At 46.6% G+C, this 23166-nt stretch overlaps 1 protein-coding gene and 1 pseudogene across 3 annotated transcripts; both read right to left on the bottom strand.

The window, feature by feature from the left end:
• Nucleotides 1-139: 139 nt before the first annotated feature.
• Nucleotides 140-23166, bottom strand: DHODH (dihydroorotate dehydrogenase (quinone)). 3 transcript variants are annotated; one of them, XM_036274475.1, is made up of 10 exons: nucleotides 23077-23166; nucleotides 20666-20878; nucleotides 15268-15467; nucleotides 13016-13098; nucleotides 9664-9851; nucleotides 8970-9083; nucleotides 8010-8163; nucleotides 7685-7844; nucleotides 7133-7183; nucleotides 140-326 (listed from the first exon to the last, which is right to left on the bottom strand). In XM_036274475.1, exons 1-10 carry the CDS (start codon nucleotides 23095-23097, stop codon nucleotides 317-319), a joined length of 1194 nt encoding a protein of 397 aa, XP_036130368.1. In that variant the 5' UTR covers nucleotides 23098-23166; the 3' UTR covers nucleotides 140-316. The 3 variants fall into 3 exon arrangements, 2 of the variants coding, with proteins under 2 accessions (XP_036130368.1, XP_036130369.1); XM_036274476.1 differs by lacking the exon at nucleotides 140-326 and having other exon boundaries at nucleotides 6821-7183; XR_004961105.1 differs by lacking the exons at nucleotides 140-326; nucleotides 7133-7183 and having other exon boundaries at nucleotides 7736-7844; nucleotides 8970-9153.
• LOC118639653 lies at nucleotides 12836-12899 on the bottom strand (annotated as a pseudogene).

The following is a 23166-nucleotide window of genomic DNA, read 5'->3' as shown; positions in this document are numbered from 1 at the left end:
GGAAATGATAGATAGATGGATAGATAGATAGATGATAGATAGATAGATAGATAGATAGATAGATAGATAGATAGATAGATAGATAGACAGACAGACAGATGATAGGTAGGAGGTGGAGAAGTAAGCAGACAAACCTGGTATCGTCAGTTCTCTGAAGCTCTTTTCACCTTTTGCCTTTAGAGTGACCCTGCTCCTTGGGTCTAATGCAGCTGCCGGAGCTCCAGCCATCATAGTCATGTTCCAGGCAGCAGAAGACTTCCAGAAGTTCAACACAGTACTTGCACATATATCTCACTGAGTAGATTTTGGTCATACATCACATCCATCTACAATGGAGATCAGGAAATATATAGTCTTTCTTCTGGGAATCCAGAATGCAGAACCATTTACAAGACAACTAGCTTGATCTCTTCAGAGGTAACTGTTTTAAATTTTAAAAGACTAAAGAGACATAGAGGTAAGCCTTGATTGACTATAGAAAATATTTTGAAAACAATAGGGAAAATTAGAATATGGACTGAATGCTAGATGATATTAGAGAATCATGGCTAATTTTCTTAGGTATAATCACAGAATTGTTTTCATAGGAGCATGTTCTTATTTTTAGAAGATGCAGGCTACAAGGTGAGGTGCAAGCTAGGAGTGAGGTGTCCTGATATCTATCACTTCCTTCAAAATGTTTTGTCAAAATTTAGTATATAAGTAGGTAAAGATATTGGTAAAGAAAACAAGGAAAAGATAGTAAGAATTAGTGATGATAAGATAGGTGTAGTGGGTGGAGGGGGTGTGCATATTTATTATACTACTCTTTCAACTTTTCTGACTCCTGGTGAAAGGGAATGACATTCCTCTCAGCACTCCGGAGCCATTCAGTTCAAAGGATCTGCAAGTTGGGGGGTGAGTCCCCACAGTCTTAGCCAGGGCGATCTCAGAGCTTGTGGAGACTGGGGGAGAGAAGACTGCATCTCGGCCCTCAGCTTCTCGGGAGTCTTCCCCATCCCCTGGAAGGCAGCATGGCAAAAAGGATCTACAAATCCCATCACCTGTTTGAAATAACAACATGGCAGAAGATAGAAGATGAATCCAAGACACGCCGTTGGGAGAATCTGTCCTCCCGCCACTGTTTCTGCCCCTAGCATCTTGGAGCAGGCACTTCACTTCAGTTTCCTCATCTGTAAAATGGGGATCACAGTCATTGCCTCATCTACCTCCAGGGTTGTCTGAAGACCAAAGATATCACGTGTGGTTTGCTGTAAGCTAACAAATGTACAAGATTATTAGGAAGATGAACTTGCTGCCCCAAAACTGCTTCATCCTCTTATGCTCTCATGTAATTAACCACAGACACCAGGACCAAATGAAGTTTTTCAAAATTCTGCTTGTGGTAGTCTGGAAATATCTTCACAAATTCTTTGCCATTCCTCACTTCTAAAATGGAACCTAATTCCCCTCCCTTTGAGTGTGGGCTGGACTAAGTGATTGACTTCTCACATAGGGTTGCCAGATAAAATACACGACGCCCAAATTAAATTTGAATTTCAGAAAAACAACAAATAAATTTTAGTATAAGTATGTCCCAATTATTGCATGGGATATACTTACACTAAAGTGCATGCATTGTTTATCTGGAATTCAGATTAATTGGGCATCGCTTTGTTTTTATTTACTTTACTAAAACTGGCAACTCGATGCAATGAATAGAAGAATGTACGTGGCATAAATAATGGTGTAAGACTTCCAAGGTGAGGGCATAGAAGGCACTGCCCTCCCACCTCACTCCCCCTCAGACCCCTTGGTCTGGGAGAAGCCAGATGCCGTGGCATGAGGACACCCGGGCAGCCCTGTGGGGAGACCCACTGACACTGGCCAACGGCCAGCACCAACTCATGAGCCGTGTGAGTGACCCATCTTGCAAGTGGATCCTCCAGTCCGTTAGCCTTAGCTGGCTGCAGCCCTGGCCAATGGCTCGGTTACAAGCTCATGAGAGCCCCTGAGCTAGAACCTCCCAAATAAGTGGCTCCTGAATTCCTGACCAGTTGTCACCGTGTGGGATAATAAATGACTGTTTCAGCTGCCTCTGGCTCAGCCCTGGTTGGCACTGTGGTTCCTACAGAATGTCCCCACATGTAAGGGACCCAGAACTTTGATACTAGACCCTACTCTGCCACCTTCTATCAGACCACCCAAGTGCCCAGGACAAGTTTCTCTGACAGCTTTTTATTTATTTATTTATTTATTTTGTATTCTTTTTTTTATTAATTAATTTTTGTTACAGATGTTTCTCCTTTTTCCCCAACTGCTTCCCCTCCCCCTCCCTCCCTGCCCTGTCCCCAGCTTTGTTGTCCATGTCCATTGTTCATGCACACATGCATATAAGTTCTGTGGTTTATCTCTTCCCCACCACCCCCTTTTCTGGGGATTGTCAGTCTGTACCCCACTTCCACGTCTCTGGGACTACCCCATTCCTCAGACTGTTATGTTCATTATATTCCACAAATAAGTGAGATCATATGAAACTTGTCTTTCTCTGTTTGGCTTGTTTCACTTAGGATGATACTTTCCAGGTCCCTCCATGTAGTCTCAAAGGATAAGAGATCTTTCTTTCTTATAGCTGCATAGTACTCCATTGTGTATATGTACCACTGTTTTTTATCCATTCGTCTACTGATGGACATTTGGGCTGTTTCCAGATCTTAGCTATTGTAAATAGTGCTACTATGAACACGGGGGTACATATATTCTTTCTGATTGGTGTTTCAGGCTTCTTAGGGTATATTCCTAGAAGTGGGATCACTAGGTCAAATGGAAGTTCAATTTTTAATTTTTTGAGGTAACACCATCTTGTTTTCCATAGTGGCTGCACCAGTCTGCATTCCCACCAGCAGTGCACTATAGTCCCCTTTTCTCCACACCCTCGCCAACACTTGTTGATGGTGGCCATTCTGACAGGTGTGAGATGATACCTCATTGTTGGTTTAATTTGCATCTCTCTGATGATTAGTGATGTTGAGCACTTCTTAAGTCTCTTAGCCATTTGTATGTCCTGTTTGGAGAGGTGTCTATTTAGTTCCTCTGCCCATTTTTTAATTGGGTTCTTTGTCTTCCTTTTGTTGAGTTATATGAGCACTCTCTATATATTGGAAATTAACCCCTTATCTGATATATCATTGGCAATTATGCTCTCCCATACAGTGAGTCTGACAGCTTTTTAAAAACAGTAATGGGCCCTGGCTGGTTTGGCTCAGCGGTTAGAGCGTCGGCCTGCGGTCCAGAGAGACCCAGGTTCAGTTCCCATTAAGGGTGCGTACCTCGGTTGCAGTTTGTCCCCAGCCCAGGTTGGTTGTGCGGGTGGCAGCCACTCGATGTGTCCCTTTCATGTCGATGTTTTTCTGTCTCTCTCTTCCTCTCTCCCTCCCACTCTATCTGAACAGAAAATGGAAAAATGTCTTCGGGTGAGGATTTAAAAAAAAGAAACAGTAATGGCACACAGCAGGAAGTCTATCTGTTAAAGGAAAATGAATCTTTAAAGGAAAAGAAAAGGGAGGAGGAACTAACGGTCCTTTCCAGAGGTCCCGTGAGTCCCTGAACCTGCATGAGAAGGAGATACTCAGGGCCTGGGGCTCACTTCTACTCATTCCAAGCTGATTGGTTTGGAGAAGTTATTTAATTTCTCAGTGGTCTGGTTTTACCTATAAATGCAGGTGTGGTAATACCCATTTGCAGGACTTTTGTGGGGATTAGAGATATTTAAAATAACTTTTATTAGGAGGGCAGGATGTGCTAAGCACTTACACTCCACATGTAATCCCCTAACAACCCTTTGCAATGGGTGCTGTGCTTCTCCCATCAGGAGACTGGAGCACATAAAATTCACATGATCGCCCACTGCTGGAGCACATAAAATTCACATGATCAGGAGCACATAAAATTCACATGATCGCCCACTGCTAGTAAGTACACATGCACCTGGCACATAGTGTGCATCTTTGTAAAAGTTGCTGTTTAGATCTTTTAACCCTCCAAACGACTGTTTTTCTAGGTGAGAAAAAGGGGCCTCAGCAGCGTTTGGTAAATCTCCCAAGGCCGACTCCAAGTCTGCACTCCGTCCCCACCTGAGGTGAGTCCTGCGAACGCCAGCCCATCCCTGGGGCCCTCCTGCTGCTGCCTGGCTGAGACGGTCATTCTTCTGATATTGTCCCTCCACCTGGTACACAGGCCTTCCTCCTGCTGGTACACAGGTTCAAGGGAGTTAGGGAGTTAGGCTGCCACATAAAACATGCGGATTTCTGCCTTCTCTGATCAAATGAGGCGCTGGCTGGCTTTCCTGGGTGGTGAGCCACCTGGAGCTGGGGAGCAGCCCTCTCCCAGATGGAGCCCGGGCCCCCATCTGCCACTGACCGCAGAGCCAAATCCAATGTCCTATGCCCTGGATTTTCCTGCCAGAATGGACACTGTGCTCTCCAAGTCACACCCTTGGCCACGCCTCCCACCCCCTCTTCAAAGCAACAGCACTTTTGCTCCTCCTCACCCTTAGAATCTCTCTGATGTCTTCTTTCCCAGCCAGAGAAAACTCTCAGCTTTTAAAGGGGCCCATGTGATTAGATTAGACCCACAGGAATAATCTCTGATCTGATCTTTAAGGAGGTTCCTGTCTTAAACCATTCAACACAGCACAGTCCTGGGAGTGCTATCTCATCATACTCCTAGGCTCCAGGGATTAGGGCAGGGCTTTTGGGGAGAGGAGGCGTTTTAGAAGTTCTGCCTCCCACACAGACTGACATGAGATGGAAGTAACCGTACCAGTGCTGGCACCTGATTTTGATGGTCACAGTGTGGTCGAGTAGCCTTCTTGCAAAGGCACTTGTTTGCAAGAAATCCACATGGAGACATTCAGGATGACAGGGCATCAGGGCAGCAGTTTACTCTCACATGACTCAGTGTTAAAGAATAGCTCTTTGGCCCTGGCCGCTTTGGCTCAGCGGTTAGAGCGTCAGCCTGCGATACAGAGAGACCCGGGTTCGGTTCCCGCTAAGGGCATGTACCTCGGTTGCAGTTTGTCCCCGGCCCTGGTTGGTCGTGCGGGTGGCAGCCACTCGATGTGTCCCTTCACATCGATGTTTCTCTCTCTCTCTCTTCCTCTCTCTCCCTCCCGCTCTATCTGAACAAAAAAATGGAAAAATGTCCTCGGGTGAGGATTAAAAAAAAAAAAAAAAAAAGAATAGCTCTTTGGCCCTCGCCGGTGTGGCTCAGCGTTGGAACATCGGCCCAAGGACCGAAGCGTCCTGAGTTCAATTCCAGTCAAGGGCACGTACCTGGGCTGCAGGTTCAATCCCTGGCCCCTGTTGGGATTGTGGGGAAGGCGACCAATCAATGTGTCTCACATTGATGTCTCTCTCTCCTCCCCTCCCCGCCCCACTCTTTCTAAAAATCAATGGATAAATATCCTCAGGTGAAGATTAAAAAAAAAAAAAAGTTCTTTGTACTATTCTTGAAACATTTCGATATATGTGTGTGCAGATAGATTAAAAAGATGGATGGCTATGGATACAGATGTGCATATATGCAAAGAAAAATGGAAAAAATCTAGAGATACAAAAGTTAGCTGTGATTACCTCTGGGAAGTGAAATTGTTTGTGGCGGGGAGAGGTAGACAGCTTTTAGTTGGGGTCTGTATTGTTTAAATGTATTTATGAGTAGGTATTACTTTCATAATAAAATAAAAACCAGGAAACAAATCTATGGAGTAAACAGGAGACTGGCTGCTGGTGTCTTGGCAGAGGCAACGAGCAGAGGGTGGCGGCTGAGGCCGAGATGAAGAGATGAGGCAACAGGACATGTTATCGCTGGTGCAGCTACATGCTTCTCCACAGAGCTGCCGAGAAACCAGACTTCAAATACAACCTGTACTGGGCAGTGGGAACAAAGGTGACTTTCTGTTGGCTCTGCAGGCCTGCCAGATGTCAACAGTGCTTCCCAGACAAGGCCTGCAGCTTCTGTTCGCCGTGTGCTTCCCGGTATTGAAGACTCGTGTTTCTCTTTGGTCACTGACTATACCTCTTTAGCCTCTTGTCTAGTACCCGTCTGCCCGATGGCACCCCACGTCACATGACGTATGGCTCGAAGGCAGGGAAACAGCAAGTACATTTCTTGTGATGGGTTAAATTGTGTCGCCCCAAAATTTGTATGTTGAAACCTTAACTCCCCAATACCTCAAAATGTGACCTTACTTGGAGTACGGTCTTTAGAGAGGTAGTCAAGTTAAAATGAGGTTACTGAGGTGGGCCCTAATCCAAAATGACTGGTGTCCTTGTATGAAGACATCAGGACACGAGACGCACAGTGAGGGAAGACGGTGGGGCTGCACAGGGAGGGAAAGGACAGCCATCCACAAGGGCTGTTCTTACAACTCTTGTCTGTGTTAGAAATGTTTTCAAAATCAAGTTAAAACTTAAAACAAGCCCGGCCAGTGTGGCTCAGTGGTTGAGCGTCAACCCCTGCACCAAGAGGTCGCCGATTTGATTCCTGGCCAGGGCACATGCCCAGGTTGTGGGCCAAATCCCCAGTGAGGAGCATATAGGAGGCGGCCAATCGATGTTCTCTCTCATTGATGTTTCTATCTCTCTCTCCCTCTCCCTTCCTCTCTTTCTAAAATCAATAAAGAAAAAAATGTTTTAATCAATAAAAAAAATATATTTTTAAAAAAACTTAAATAAAAAATAAGGATAGAGTGTAAAAGCGTCAAGCTCCTGGGAAACCCACTACAGACCCTAGGTAGCAGAGGCCTGGTGGACCTTCCAGAAAGAGCTAGAATTTAGCCAGGTTTTAAAAAGCTTTATTTTTTCCATAATTTCCCCCCCAAATAGCTAATGTCCTTGCAGTGTTAAAGGATCCTGGAATTTGAGTCCAGAAAATGTCTCGAATGCAGTTCATGGCCTGACAAATGACTGAAGAAAGGCTTGTGTTGATTCTGGTGACCCTCATGAGGGGCTTCCACAGTCCGGCCTGGCTCAGAGGAAGGCCTCTCATAGTCTGGACGTGGCTGGCAACAGCCCTCCCTCTCTTGGTCCAGCCACAAAGGCTCGCCGGCTGTAGTGGGAAGGTTCCAGACCAGGGCTCCCAACAACATCCTCACCTCCGATGATCTGCTCCAATGGCATCTGTGACTCGAGGGAAACCCTGCTCCCTGGAAAAGGATAAACAAAGCAATTTCAGAAAATGATGAAGGACTGGCACTATTCTTACCAAAAACCCACATTATCTGGGCTCTTAGCTGTTCCATAACTGCACCCCTCTCTCTCGATCCCAAACAAACACTTCATGCCCCCTATGCTGTGTTCACCCAGGAGTCTAGAGATAGGAACACCCAGGTCTTCAGATCAGGAAGGCAGGAGATTTAAGCACGATAGCTCTCTGACATCAAGCCAGTGTCACTGCATTCATGAGAATGCCTCCAGGACACCTCAGGCATATAAACACCACTGCCTTGGAAGTTAATCTTGAGTTCCTTGACACTGTTTGTCCTTTGTCAGAGGAGCAGCAGAGTAATCTTCCCCTGTGTTCAGAGTGTACCCCTCAAATACTTTTTGCATGAAGAGTAAATACAGACCAATAGGATCTCTTTGATTTGAGTCATTCTGAATTGATACATTAACTTCTGTTTCAAGATACACATGGCCCCACTCACTTCAAAAGGGCCACCAGCTCCCGCTTGACTCTGCCCACGACAGGTGGACCCCTGTAGGTGAGGGCCGTGTACAGCTGCACCAGGCAGGCCCCAGCCCGGATCTTCTCCAGTGCGTCCTGTCCGCTGCTCACACCACCAACCCCGATGATGGGAACTTTGCCTGCAGAGAAGCAACAGGGAAACACCATGAACAATGGCAGACAATGTAAGAACCAGGGGCTCAGTTTGGCTTAAGCCCTCGGCCCACCTGCTGAATGTGATTCTGATCACAACCCCAGAGCCCGAGCCACACACAAATCTGGACACGTGGACACCGAATCCTTGCCTTGGGTGAGTGCATACATCTCCCGGATGGTTTGCGTTGATAAGTCCCGGAGGGGCTTCCCACTCAGCCCTCCTGTTTCAGAGCGCAGGGCACCCTGGAGGCTGGCAGGGCGACTCACTGTGGTATTCGTGACAATCAGTCCATCGATGCCCAACTGCAGTGTGAATCAGAGAAAGAGCTATACAGTCAGGGCACTGTCGGACTCAGAGAAGCTTCCGTGGGGGTCTGAGAGAGCAGGGAGGCCAGATGCCCACACCTACAGTCCCCGAAATCAAGAACTGTCCCAGACCTCACTTTGCTTCTTCAACAAGTGTCAGAATGAGCCTCTACATGGCAATAGTTGCCATCATATAGTGACCACCCATAAAGTTCCACGAGGACAGGGTTATAATCCTTATAACAACCCAGTCTAGTGTGTCCTGTCCAAAGTCTCCAGGTAGTAAATGGTGGAAGCAGGATTTGAACCCAGGACTGCTGGGCTCAGTCTGTTTCCACTACTATCCTACAACACAGAGACTGAAGAGAGAGAAAGAACACAGGCATACCTTGGAGACACTGTGGGCTCAGTTCCAAACCACCACAAAAAAGTGAGTCTCACAATAGAGAGTTGAAATCCTTTTGCCAGTGGAGGGCCTTGTCCTCAGTTTGTATAAAACACACAACAGTCCGAAGCCCCATAAAGCGAGGCCTGCCTGTCCTGTCTGACCCAGACTGGCCCAGGACACAAGCACAAGCCTGAAAGCCCTTGCTGGATGGAGAGGAGGGAGGAGGCATAACAAAGACTCATTCAAACATTTATTCAAGCATTCACTTTTTACTATGGGATGAATTAAGTCATGGCAGATACCAAACCAGCCCTTGGTATCACAGAAAGGACACCAGAGGCTGCTGTCTGGGCTGGCCCAGCTGGCCACACGGCCGCTGCCAGCAATGGGGAGCAGGTGCTCCCAGCACCCTCACCTCTCTCACCACACTGGCGATATCCTCCTTGTCCTGGGCTGTGAGGTCGGGAGCAATCTTCACCAGCAGGGCTGGCTTGTGCGATCCCTTCAGAGCATCCCTCTCCTGCAGCACCTACAGCGACATGTAGCCAGTGATGGGGACCGAGACCACACCGCCTGAGGGTGCAACTGTGGAACGGCAGCTGCAGATCAGTGTATTTTCACATCAGCTATCAGACTAAAGCATGAGCAATTGCTCCTTTTTGGAAAACACAACAGCCCTCAATTATGCAATATACCCCATCAAGGCAAATCTCATTCCATTCCCTTGAACCAAGAGATCCCCAAGATTGAGTCCCTAATGTGGTCACTGGCATCAACTAATGTGATGGCTTATTTAGACTTTTGTTCCTAACAAGGCTGTGTGATAAAAAGTCATTCAGTTCATTCACTCACTCAATGTACTAGGTGCTAGGGACAGCATGGTAAATGAGAGACATGCCTTCTCACGGACCTTTATTGTTTAATATAAAGGACAGAAAACTGAGAAATTAATTACTATTAGCAAAATCAGTGTTGGTAGGGGATTAGAGGTATAGTGAGGGGTCCTAACAGGTCAAGGTGTTAAGGACAGCCCCTAGATCATGACATTGAAGCTTGGCCCTGAAGAAAGAACAGGACAGGCTGAAGTGGGGCCAGATGTAATTTCTCACCTTGGTCAGCAGGTGGCGCAGTTCAGCCTTTCCCTGAAGGTTCCGTAGCCCTGCGGTGTTGGGACTGGACACATTCACTACCAGGTAGTCAGCCAAGGGGCCCAGGACTCGAACACCCTCTGCGTAGTCCGAGGCTGCATCCACTGATGTCTTATTCTTCCCCAGGTTTATCCCCAGTGGCAACCCACCTGCAAATATTCCTAGTCAAAATTTTGTCCCCACACACCTCTTTCTTGACCTCCAACGAGAACTTCCCACACGAGCTGACAAATACTGTGAAATACTGCTTGGAGCTGCTGCCTGCTGGCCAGGAAACAGCTCACCATCTTTGTCTGCGTAGCAATGTTTGGACAACCACTAGGATGTCTTACTGCATTGTGAACCTTGTTCTTTTATAAAATTTAAAAAAAAATTTTTTTTCTTTATTTATTTTGAGAGAGGAGAGGAAGAGAGAGATATAAACATTGATGAGAGAGAACACTGATTGGCTGCCTCCTGCACACCCCCCACTGGGGATTGGGCCCACAGTATGGGCACGTGCACTGACTGAGAATCGAACCGGCGACCTCTTGGTGCATGGGTCGACACTCAACCACTGAGCCATGTTGGCCGGGCATTCTTTTCTAAAATTTAATGGAAAATGGAGAAATTCAGAATGCAAATACTAATGATAAAAAAGATAGGGCTCATAAATGTAATAAAACTGAGAACAGACAGAAATCAATAGGAATGTCAGAAAGGGCAACTGTTGACTCTCAAGGGCTTCTTGCTGGACTTGGGTAGAATGACTGGGTGTGCAGTTCTGAAGAAAACCCAAAATTAAAGCCTATGTATAAAAGACTGAAAAATATTTTCAATTATCATGCCTAAAATGTAGAAGTATAATTATTTTCTAATTTCAGGTTTCTGAGAAGAGCCTCCCCCTATAATCAGGGTGACCATACATCCTTGTGCTCTTAGGACAGCCCTGATTTTTCCTGTGGCCTGGGCATATTATTAATGCCCGCACCCTGTCACTCTCAAAAGTGTCACAATTTGCACAGTAAGTAATACAGCCACCTTACTTAAGAATCCATTGGATGATTACTTGACCTGCATTTTGGACTTTTAGAAAAATATATTTCAATAACAGGCTTTGTATAAAAGCAAGGCGTTTTCTCCTAAAATACCATCTTATCTGCAAAGGTCAATGGTATGTGAATAGTACCAGCTGCTTTTCCATCTGATGGTTGGGAAAAGACCTGAAACATCAAGTTAGCTCAGGTCAAGGAGGATCAAAGAACAACATATAGTCCTACTACCTTCTCATACCCTAAATGTAGTCACCCTCTTATCATCAGCCTGTAAGTAAATGAGATTTGTGTAGCTAATTTGGTGTGTGTTGAGGGGGTGGGGGGCAGGGTTGGAACCCATTAGACGAAGGTTATGTAACCTTTGGAATGGTTCCCAAGCTTTCCAAGTCTAGCATCCACCACGCCAAGGGCATTTGTAAGCACTCATTCTTTTCCACACAAGGAAGCTGGCTTGAAAGAGAGTATCACTTTCATGTAGCTAATGGATCTTTCATTACTAGTCATCTGCCCACACTGACAAGACGTTGGAGTTAGATAGAAACTGCTGAACTACTCTGTCCCTGAAGGGCGCCACAGCCTTTGTCAGCTCATGTTCCTTGGCATGGTGCCAGCAATAAGCTGTCTTCAAGGTTTCCAGCTGTTGGTAAACACTATGTGCAGAGCTCTGCTAAAGGGTTTTGCTTCACTCCAATGAATATTAGTGCCAGAGCAGGGGTGAGAGGATGGGCCAGGGATGACGGGGGAGAGAGCTGGAAAGAGTGTGGACAACTAAAAGGAAAGGGAGCAAGAAGGCAGGAGTGCATCACAAACCATGAAAGTGTCATGACCTTCAGAGTTCCCCAGATGGCAGGGTCTGTGTATAGCAGAGTCTGGTTCTGCCAGAGCCAGGGCTTTCCAAACAAGGTCACGTCCTACTCCCCGAATCAGAGACTGCTGACAGCCTTGGCCCTTTCAACCTCACTTTCTGAAATGAATCTGATAACCAGATTCATCTCATCTTACCACCAGGATACCGAAAGAGTCTAAACCCTCCTGGAAGGAGTTCCAGAGTGATCCAGTGAGGAGAAAGGCCATGGCCCCAAACAATCCCAGAGAGTACCTGGGAAGGGTTGGTGAGGACAACTGCACTGTGACCACTAAGTGCATCCTGGAGGACAGCAAAGCAGAGAGCCCCAGGGAATAAACAGCATCTCTGAACATGGCCTTCAAAAAGGCATGATGGCCCTGGCCGGTTTGGCTCAGCGGTCAGAGTGTAGGCCCATGGACCGAAGAGTTGAGGGTTCAAATTCTGCTCAAGGGCATGTACCTCAGTTGCAGGTTCGATCCCCAGCCCGGGTCATGCGGGAGGCAGCCATCGGTGTATCTCTATCACATCGCTGTTTCTCTCTGTCTCTCCCTCCCTCCATCCCTCCCTACCCTCCACTCTATCTAAAAATCAGTGGAGCCCAGTCATTGTGGCTCAGTGGCTGAGCGTCAACCCATGCACCAAGAGGTCGCTGGTTCAATTCCCGGTCAAGGCACATGCCCAGGTTGTGGGCCCAATCCCCAGTGGGGGGCATGCAGGAGGGGGCCAATCAATGTTCTCTCTCATCGATGTTTCTACCTCTCCCTTCCTCTCTCTCTAACATAAAAAATAAATAAATAAAAGTAAAAATCAATGGAAAAATATCCTCAGGTGAGGGTTTAAAAAAATAATTTTTAAAAAAGCATGGTGTTTCCAAACTCCCAAATGCCAACAGTCCTCAGTGGGGAAGAATGTGAGTAATTTTAATTTTGTTCTTCATGCTTCTTTGTGGTTACTAACGCTTCTATAAATAACATGCATTATTTATATGATGGACAAAAGGACAACAGAGGAGGACAAGGGAAATGGTGCCCAAGCCCTGCCCACATCGTAGCTACCTGCATGATCATGGAGGAGCCACTCTGCCTTGCTCACTTCCAAGTTGGCCCAGTTAGAAATAACACAGGTTACGTAACGAGGCAGGAACTAAGTGCATCTTCGCTAAACTGTGAAATTGTTAAAATCTTGGCAACTTTGGTAGAACCAGGAAAATTCCTCTAGGAGAGGAGCCCTGAGTTCTGCAGTGGTGTTTTTTAGGGGCCACGCTAATCTTCTCTGTATCATTCCAGTTTTAGTATATGTGCTGCCAAAGCGAACACAGCCGTGTTTTTTCCTATTGTTCCGTCATGTTTATGTCACTAGGAATGTTCCTGATGTTTCTCCCACGTTTCCTTCCCGCAACTGAAGAAAGCCCCTCTAACGCAGCCCACTTTACCTTCTGTGAGCCTGGCCTGCGTCTGCTGCCGGGCCCGTAACCTATGTTCCACCACTGAAAGCCCATGACTGTTAAATCCGTATCTGTAACACACAAGTAGACAGAATGGACAAGGTTAGCACCCTCAGCTTGAAGGCAAAGACTTTGGAGACATGGCTCCATGGCCCTATGTATGACTTTTAAAAACAAAAGAAAAAAAAATGGGTTAGTTCTTAAGACTTCCAAGGTCTAAACCCCCCTAGACCTCCTAGAGAACTTGTCAAAACACTACCAAACACACAGGAAAAGATTAAAATTTGCAAACAAGCCACCCAGCCAGCCAGCTAGCACTGGATATAGCCCAGATTTGGCTGTACAGCTGCCCCAGACCTGACTGGGCCTACCCCCCACTCCTCCTTACCTATGCACTCCTCCACCCAGGGGAGCTGTCACCATTCTGACAACCCCCTTGTTCCACCTCCTGCCTATGCTCCATGAACACACTTCCTGGAACCCATCCTGCCACTCCGTTTCCCCATCCTTTCTGCCTATTAAAATCATCCCCTCTTCCTGGCCCAGATCAGGTGCTCCCCTCCCCCTTCTTGAATAAAGCTCCCAGCCACAAATAATTCCTCACCTCTTGGCACTCATTGAGCACTTTGTGCTGGTCTTTCTCCTGGCTGGGGATGTATGTGTATGCTTCAGTTCCCCTCCTGGGTTATAATCTTCTGACAAAGGACCTGTCTTACCTCTCCACCACCCTGCCACCAGACATTCCACAAAGGCAGTGATCTCATCTCTCTTGCTCATCTCTGTCTCCCCAGCCCCACGGTGGGATGTTGCTCTAATGGCCACTCTCCTCTTCCTCCCCTGATGCTGCGTGAAAATGGCAATGACTCCTTTCCCAGACCGCTAGCAACTGAAGCACAAACATGTGACTGGGCATGGTCACGGAGATACAGGTGATGCCTACTGGGGAGCTCCTGGGAATCCTCCCCAACACAGTATCTAAAGGCCTCCTTTTCCCTTTCTGCTCTTGAATGTTCACACAGAAGGGCACCTTACAGCTTGTGTAGCCATCTTACAACCAAGAGTCCTGATATTGCACTGCTGGTCAACCATCCCTAAAAGTGCCTACTATACCTGTTATGAGGGGAAAGTAATAATAAGCACCTATTGTTTAAGCTACTTTGTTACTTGCAGCCAAAAAATCCTAACAGATACTGTGGCACATGCAATGGCTGACTAAATGAACAAATTCATCCATTCGTTCAGCAAAAGTTTATTGAGCACCCAATACGTGCCATGCAGAGCAAGGAGACTGAACAGTGCTCCGGAGCACGGCCTTTCCTCTCTCACCTGCAGGACTCTGCCAAGCGCTGTCACCCTGGTACCTGCAGTGACTTGGATGTTCTAAAGCTATTGACCCCAGTCTGCAATGCACCAGAAAGATCAATAATTTGATCTCTAATGCTGAAAAATTTCCCTGAAAGAAGCATAATAAAACGAGAAGTGGCAGCCTAATCAACTTCCCATATGTCAGTCTTCCAGAAGGCCATCAGTGGCCCCAAAGATACCTACCAAAATCTCCCTAAGGAGGCTCTTCAAAATCCATTACCAAAAAGCACAAGCTTCTTCAATTTTGGATTTGCTGTCGTGAAAACTGCCCAGGGATTATAAAGAGAAGGACTTACACACTCTAGAAGGATCTCTCTTACTAAAAGCAGCTGAATATGTTAATTATTAAAATTTCCAGTTTACTAAAGGCTAGGACTGGGCTGTCCAACACAATAGCCAGAGCTACACGTGCTACTGAGTACTTGAAATGTGAAGGAAAACATACCGGATTAGGTATTTAATTAAATATGATAAATATTACAAAAAACTAAATAGACTGTATTATTGAAATTCATTTCATCTACTTCTTTTCACTATTTTATCATAGCTACTAGAATATTTTAAATTACATATGGGGCTTGCATTATATTTCTACTAGACAGCTGGGCAAGGACAATGGAGTAATAATGTGGAAAATGCACAAACTCTAAAGTCGAATAAGCCTAAATCCATACCCAAGTTCTCCTGCTTATGATCTCATGGCTGTTGTTTCCTGAGCCTCAGTATATGTGTTAAACTGAAATCCTAAAACCTGCTCCTATGCCTGGCACATGGTTCCTGAAAATGACAGGATAATGCCCACATCACATGACAGAAGAAACATCCCGTGTGCCCTGCTGGAAGAAGGCCCCGCTACCTCTGAGCCGCTCACCTACCTGTTAATGACGGCTTGGTCCTCGGGGAGGCGGAAGACTCTAGGCCTGGGGTTTCCTTCCTGAGGTTTTGGGGTAACACTGCCTATCTCAACAAAACCAAAGCCCATCTTGTAAAGTCCATCCACAGCCTCCCCATGCTTGTCAAATCCTGCAGCGATTCCTACCGGATTTCGGAACTTATGGCCTAGGACTCGCACTTCCTAGGGAGAGGGAGACAAAGTCAGAGGTACACAAGGCTATACCAGTGTTTCTCGAGGTGCAGTCCCCAGCACACCTACAGCAGAATTCGCCGGCGAGCTTGTTAACCATCCATCTCCAGTCTAAGGAATCAGAATCCTCGGGGGATGGTGGGGCGGACTGGAGCTCTGAGTGCATCTACTTCTAAGAGTGCTCTCCAGGTGATCCTGATGCCTGCTGGAGTTCAAGAACCATTAGGTTTTATTATCCATCGCCAAGACCAAGGAGAAAAACAGTGTTTCTACCATGGATTGAGCAGGATATGGACACTGTCTTTTCTAGTTATGGTTAATAGACATCCCTTCTCATCTGCTACCCATGGTGGGAGAGAGTAGCTCGTTGGTGTCAGCCCTAGCTGGTGCTATTCTGAAACAGTGTCAAGCAGAAAAATCCTTGAATCAGCCTAGAAAGTCAGACCCAGCTATGTCCCTCCTCAGCCAGGCTGAGCCCAAACCCCAGTGATGACCCAATACGCCTGCGGGGCACTAGAGGGAGGAAGTGCTGGGCTGGGCAGAAAGGACTGCTGGGCTCCAGAACCAGGTGGTGGCTGAAGAGAGGTTCTTCCCTGTCAGCCGCAGAGTGGACTCCAGATTGTTCTCTAGAATGAGAGTGACTGAGGACTAATCACTGTGAAGTCTAGCCTATTCCTAAGTAATTCAGGATTCCTGCCCTGATGGAGCCAACAAATCCAACAGCAAGACAAATACTTTAAAAGGTGTCAAAGAAATCGAGAGCCATCACAAAGCAGGGACTGCCAATGGAATCCATCACTGTTAGCTGATGTGGCCAGGAAATCCTTTGCCAAAACGGACAGGGGTCTCCAAGGGTGGGTACCATCTAGCCCTGGATGTAGGAGGTAGAAAGGCCACTCCAAGAAGGGAGAACAACAACAAAATGAAGGTAAAAGTGTGCACACAGCACGTCAGGGATGGTGAGACAGAAAGTGTGGCTGGACCAGTGGGCCTTCCTCAAGGACAGGGGCCCTCAGCCCTGCTGCATGACAGGACCCCCAAGGAGCTTTCAGTCCTCCCTCCCAGACATTATGGTTAATTGGCTCTGGCATGAGGCATCTGTACTGCCCAAAAGCACTGCAGGTAATTCCAATACACAGCCAGGACAGAACCACAGAATCAGGGAAATGGTAAAAAGTTAACATTAGAACATTAAGTTGGGGTGAGATTATCAAGAGTCCTGGTTGTCAGTTAAAGAGTCTGGACCACCTCCTAAATAATGAGTTGCTGAAGGTGGGGACCTACACAGCAGTGTTTAGTATCATAGCTCAAAGGCCACACTTGCTCTCCCTATCAGGGGTGCTTACGGGGCATAGCTTTGTACCTCCCCCAGCCATAACCTCACTTCCTTCCAAATCCACCCCATTCTGCATCCCCCTTTACTCCCTCCTGCTTCACTGGATTTTAAGACTCAAACTAGCAGCTGGGGATGAGGAAGCTTAAAGAAAAGAAGGCTCTGATTCCACAGTGCCTTTCAGTATGGAAAGTCAGGTAAAATGCCACATCTGCTCAAAGCTGCAGGGTGGGGAGGTGAAAGGGATTCCAAGGCAAAGCAGAGAAGGGCCGCTCTGATTTATGATAGTGACCCTTCCCCAAAGTGCTTTTTTTTGTTGTCTTCATGTTCACATCATTCCATTTGGTAAGAAGGCTCTCAGATGGAAACTGTCAGGGCTTACACGAGGATGCAGATTCAAGAAGGATGTGGATTCTTTTTTTGTTTGCTGCAGTAACCCCAGAACCCAGAACAGTAACAGGCACATGGTGGAGCCCACATGTTAATGTAGGAGTGAATGACCCCGGGCCAGGTGTTTATATGCCTTTCTCTCTTTTTTTTTAAGGTCTTTTTATTTTTTTTTTAATTATATCTTTATTGTTGAATGCATTATAGATATTCCTCATTTTTCCCCCATTGACCCCCCTCCTCCCCACTCCCGCCCCCCTCCTGCCTTTTCCCACACTGTTGTCTGTGTCCACTGGTTATGCATATATGCATATAAGTTCTTTGGTTTATTTCTTCCCACCTCCCAACTCCCCTCCCCTTTGAGGTTTGTCAGTCTAGCAACCAATTTGTACTTTTTTTTTTTTTATCCTCACCTGAGCACATTTTTCAATATTTTGTTCAGATAGAGTGGGAGGGACAGAGAGAAACATCGATGTGAAAGGGACACACTGAGTGGTTGCCACCCACACGACCCAACCAGGGTCGGGACAAACTGCAACTGAGGTACATGCCCTTAGCGGAAACCGAACCCGGGTCTCTCCAGACCGCAGGCCAACGCTCTAACTGCTGAGCCAAACCAGCCAGGGCCAATTTGTACTTCTTAATCCTTTCATCTTTTTCATCCATTCCCCCATCCCCCTTCCCATCTGGCAACCAACAAAATGTTCTCTGGCCCTGGCCGGTTTGGTTCAGCGGTTAGAGCGTCGGCCTGCGGTCCTGAGAGACCCGGGTTCGGTTCCCGCTAAGGGCACGTACCTCAGTTGCAGTTTGTCCCCAGCCCTGGTTGGTTGTGCGGGTGGCAGCCACTCAATGTGTTCCTTTCACATCGATGTTTCTCTCTCTCTCTCTGTTCCTCTCTCTCCCTCCCACTCTACCTGAACAAAAATAATGGAAAAATGTCCTCAGGTGAGGATAAAAAAAAAAAAAAAAGAAAAAGCTACAAAAGCCCTGGCCTGTTTGGCTCAAAGGTTAGAGCATCGGCCTGCGGTACAGAGAGACCCGGGTTCGGTTCCCGCTAAGGGCATGTACCTCGGTTGCAGTTTGTCCCCAGCCCTGGTCGGTCGTGAGGGTGGCAGCCACTCGATGTGTCCCTTCACATCGATGTTTCTCTCTCTCTCTCTCTTCCTCTCTCTCCCTCTCGCTCTATCTGAACAAAAAATGGAAAAGTATCCTTGGGTGAGGATAAAAAAAAGAAAGAAAAAGCTACAAAATGTTCTCTGTATCTATGAGAATGTTTCTGTTCTGCCTGTTCATTTTGTTTGTAGATTCAATTGTCGATACCTATGTATTCTTTGCCATTTTGTTTGTTCATATTTTTTCTTTTTCTTCAAGACCCTTCAACATTTCATATAATGGTTTGGTGGTGATGAACTCCTTTAGCTTTTCCTTATCTGGAAAACTCTTCACATGGCCATTGATTCTAAATGACAACTTTGCAGGACAGAGTAATCTTGATTGTAGGTTCTTGCTTTTCATCACTCTGAATATTTTTTGCCACTCCCTTCTGGCTTGCAAAGTTTCTTTTGAGAAATTAGCTGACGTTCTAATGGGAACGCCCTTGTAAGTAACTAACTGTTTTTCTCTTGCCGCTTTTAAGAGTCTCTGTCTTGAACCTTTTGCATTTTGATGATGATGTGTCTTGGTGTGGGCCTCTTGGGGTTCATCTTGTTTGGGACTCTCTGTGCTTCCTGGACTTGGATGTCTGTTTCCCTCACCAAGTTAGGCAAGTTTTCTGCCATCATTGTTTCAAATAGGTTTTCGATTTCTTGTTCTCTCTCTTCTCCTTCTGGCACCCCCAAGACGCGAATGTTTGTATGCTTGAAGTTGTCCCAGAGGCTCCTTACACTATCCGCATTTTTTGGATTCTTTTTTCTTTTTGCTGTTCTGATTGGGTGTTTTCTGCTTCCTTATATTCCAAATCGATGGTTTGCTTCTTGGCTTTACCTACTCTACTATTGAATCTGTGTAAATTATTCTTTATTTCAGTTAGTGCCTCCTTCATTTCTGACTGGTCCTTTTTTATGCTCTTGTGGCCCTCGCTAAGTTCGCTGAGGTTGTCACTAAGTTCATTGAGCATCCTTATAAGCAGTATTTTGAACACAGCATCTGTTAGGTTGCTTATCTCCATTTCGCTTAGTTCTTTTCCTGGCATTTTGTTCTGTTCTTTCACTTGGGACCTGTTTCTTTGTCTCCTCATTTTGGCTGCCTCCCTGTATTTGTTTCTATGTGTTACTTAATGAGAGGTATGAGGCTAGCTGAGACCAGATGCTGCTTGTTGGAAGGACTTTAGAAAAATCTGAAGCAGGATCCAAGACAGGCCAATTCTATGGTAAAGCAACTGGCAACAGCTTGGGTGGGCCTGAAAGGTGGGTGGGGCGGGGCCTCAGGGAATCACCAGGGCGGGGTTACCAGTGTGAGTCAGGTTGCTGGGGTCCCAGATACTGCGGTTGACTGCCGCCCCAGGGCAGGGCTCACCAAAGGAACAAAGGCCTCTGACAACACGTCTGTCACAGAGAAAGCCCCCTCTCCAGCCCTCACTCCAATGCCAAACAGCTCGTTTCTTCCCTGTATGTCTCTGGTGCCCCTCGAGCTGCCTCCCCTCCAAGCTTAGAGGGAGAGAGTCTGATAAGTTCGTGCGCGGGCCCTTTAAGGAGCTGCCTGGGGCTCCAGCCGCCTCAGCCTCCCTGAGCCTCAGTTCCCGCTAGTTTTTCCAGCCAGAAGTGATAGGGACTTCTCTTCCTGGCACTGGAACCCTGAGCAGAGCACCTGGTGTGGGATGGGGACCCCTCAGTTCTCAGGGAGGACCTTCCCAGCCGAGGTGTCCTCCTGATTTTTATCCACCACACGTGGGTGTGGGACCTGCCCGTCCACCTCCGCCCCTCCTACCAGTCTGGATGTGGCTGCTTCTTTAATTCCGTAGTTGTAGGACTTCCACTCAGCTTGATTTCAGGTGGTTTTGAATGATGGTTGTTCTTGTAGTTTAGTTGTAATTTTGATGTGGTTGTGGGAGGACACAATACGTGTTTACCTACGCCGCCATCTTGACCAGAAGTCTCTGTATGCCTTTCTCAAAGAGCCTGGCTAGACATGCATATGTCACATTAGATGTTTAATGACTCTGGCATGTTTCTGTATTTCAAAGAAGCAAAGTCTGAGCTACCTGTCCTCAGTAAGGCAGGCCAGTGGCTAAGGGGATGGCTGCCAAGTCACCTCCATAGCTTTGAATCCTGGCTCATCCACTTCCAGCTGTGTGACTTTAGGTAAGTCACTTTAGTCTTTGCTTCAGTTTCCTGATCTGTAGATGGGGATGAAAGCTCCTTATTGGGGCTAACTTGGGACTCTGCTTTTCAAAAAGCTCAGCCCTAGCTGTATAAATTAGGAGACATTGACCTTTACTTTGTATTGCACAAGGTGTTCCAAGAGCACCTACCAGCATGTCGGAGTCTTGAAATGTGGCACGAGGAAGGAGCCCTAGGGAGGTGACACGAACAGCCAGCCTGTGAGCAGACTCAGGGTCCAGCAGTCCCTGCAGAGTTGGCATCAAGTGTTCAGCATAGAAGTGCTCATCCCCCATGGCCGTCAAGTAGGAGGCAAAGAGAAGTCCTCCGCCTCCCAGGATGACCAGGGCATCCTGGGCCCGCTTCTGGGGGAAAAAACAACCCATTAACTCTCAAAGCCAGGCTGCAGCACCTTCTCTGAGCCCCTAACCCACACCCACAAAGGACATAATGACATGCCATATGAAGCAATCCCTAGCCTTCTGCTAACACTGGTCTCCTTCATTTCTAGTCTTGTTCACACATTGGCCCCTATAGTTAGAAGCTGTATCTACACTTCTGCTGATGTACTCATCTGGCCCTGAAGGATTCCAGGCCAGAGGTTTAAGAGGTGCATTACTGCCCCTAAGGGACATGCAGTGGGCATGTGAGGGAATGCCAATAGATTTAATGTTCAGGAACCAGTAGAGTCAGATGTCCTGCATTGTTTTAGATTATCTGACAGATGAATTATTCTGGTCCTGTATGACAGTTGAACATCCTACTGACATTCAGTAGGTAAAAAAATATCTACTCATATTATCTGAGCCTGGAGCCAAACTCTATTTCACCAAATAACACAAACTATCTCCTGCACAGTTTTCATGTGCACAGACTTTTACATGAATACATTTACCTTGTATTGAGGGTCTATACTATTTGGTACAAAACATTACCGAGAATTGTCCCCTATTTTATTTTATTTATTATTTTTTTAAATAATCACCAGAAGATATTTTTCCATTGATTTTCAAATAGAGTGGGAGGGTGGGAGGGAGGGAGTGTGAGAGAGAAACATTGATGTGAGTGAGACATGTCGATTGGTTGTCTCATGCATGACCCAGGCCAGGGATGGGGATCCAATCATAACCGAGGTACATGCCCCCAACCAGAATCAAACCCGTGAGTCCCTGGTCTGCAGGCCAACAGCTCTAACCGCAGAGTCAAACTGACCGGGGCAAACTGTTCCCTATTTTAAAAAATCCCACCAGGAATGGTATGGTACTTTGCTTGGGGAGTTTGACGAACATAACTGTAGCACTAGAATTTCTAAGCAGAGGCTTAAACACTTGACTTTCTCACTCTCTAGGTGAGTCATGCACCAACATTTACATATTGAAATACATATTATTTTAAATTACTTTCATTTCTCCTTAATATTCCAGTTAGGACATTATGTTGACTTTTTAAAATTATATATAGGAAGATTACAGTATATAAATTCCATTTCAAGATAATAAAGGGGGTTACAAAATGTTTTTTTAAAAAGGAGCATCAGGTCTTAATGGGTCAAGACCCACTCTCCTAGCTCAAACATGCTTCATAATACTTTTCTCTAATTATCACTGCCAGATGCTGAGTCATTCATTCACTAATTCAGTCACTCATAGATAGGCTAATCAGTGAGTCTCAGGCTTCATGGGAGTACACTCTGACAAGAAAACAAAAATCAATGATCAAGGACATATGTAACTGTACAATTGCTATGAGGAAAAAAGGTACAGAGTAACAGAAGAACCTAACCTAATTTCAGAGGTAGAGAAAGGCTTCCTCAAGGAAGTGATGCTAATATCAAAGGATAAATAGGAATTAACTAGGAGGCAATGAGGGGAGGGAAAAAGTGGGAAGGCTCTCTAGTGGCAGAGGAGGATGAGATGTGCCAAAGGAAAAGGGGAAGGGAAAGATTTGTTTGGAATCGAGGAGTTAAAGTATGGCTTTATAAGAAGTTGGGGAGATTGGCAGAGATCTTGGCCAGAATAAAGATTTAGGTTTTGATCATTTGAAATGATCACATTTGCCTTTAAAGATCACCCCGAGCTGTGAATGTAGATCACGTATTCGTTGTCTTACTTCTAGTCTCCAGATTGTGGGCACGCCCCTTAATGTCAATCAACAAGTATCAGCACCGTTACATGGGGCCCTCGCCCTAAAATTTTGTCTCTAAGGGTTGGGACCATGTCTTCTTGTAATTTCATTCCACCTTGGATACCGTACACAATGCTAGGTGGTCATGCATTCACTGAGCGCCCCTGTGCCAGGCTCAGTAAGTCTGGTCCACGTGCGCCGACAGTCTGGCATCTACACAGACACACACGTGCCGTTTATACACACACAGACCAAGTACAAGTGTATCAATGCACATGTACGAGCCTTTGCAGAGACACACAAACGTGCCAGACGGGCCGACGCTCTCGGAGCGGCTTCCCGGCCACCCCTCGCCCCGACCACCCCTGCCTTCTCCCCTAGCCCTGCGCTCGCCCGGACTCCTCCTCACCAACTCCAGACACCCAGTTTCTACACTCACTTTCAGCTGTGTCCACGCCATGGTCCTTTCGCCACTGGGCCCGCCTCTGTCTCATTTCCATTGGAGGAGGTGGAGGGAGCCCTCTAATCC

This window comes from Molossus molossus, unplaced genomic scaffold (assembly GCF_014108415.1).
Source record: "Molossus molossus isolate mMolMol1 unplaced genomic scaffold, mMolMol1.p scaffold_m16_p_21, whole genome shotgun sequence".
Lineage (NCBI taxonomy): Eukaryota > Metazoa > Chordata > Mammalia > Chiroptera > Molossidae > Molossus > Molossus molossus.
This window is presented reverse-complemented; position numbering and strand designations above follow the sequence as displayed.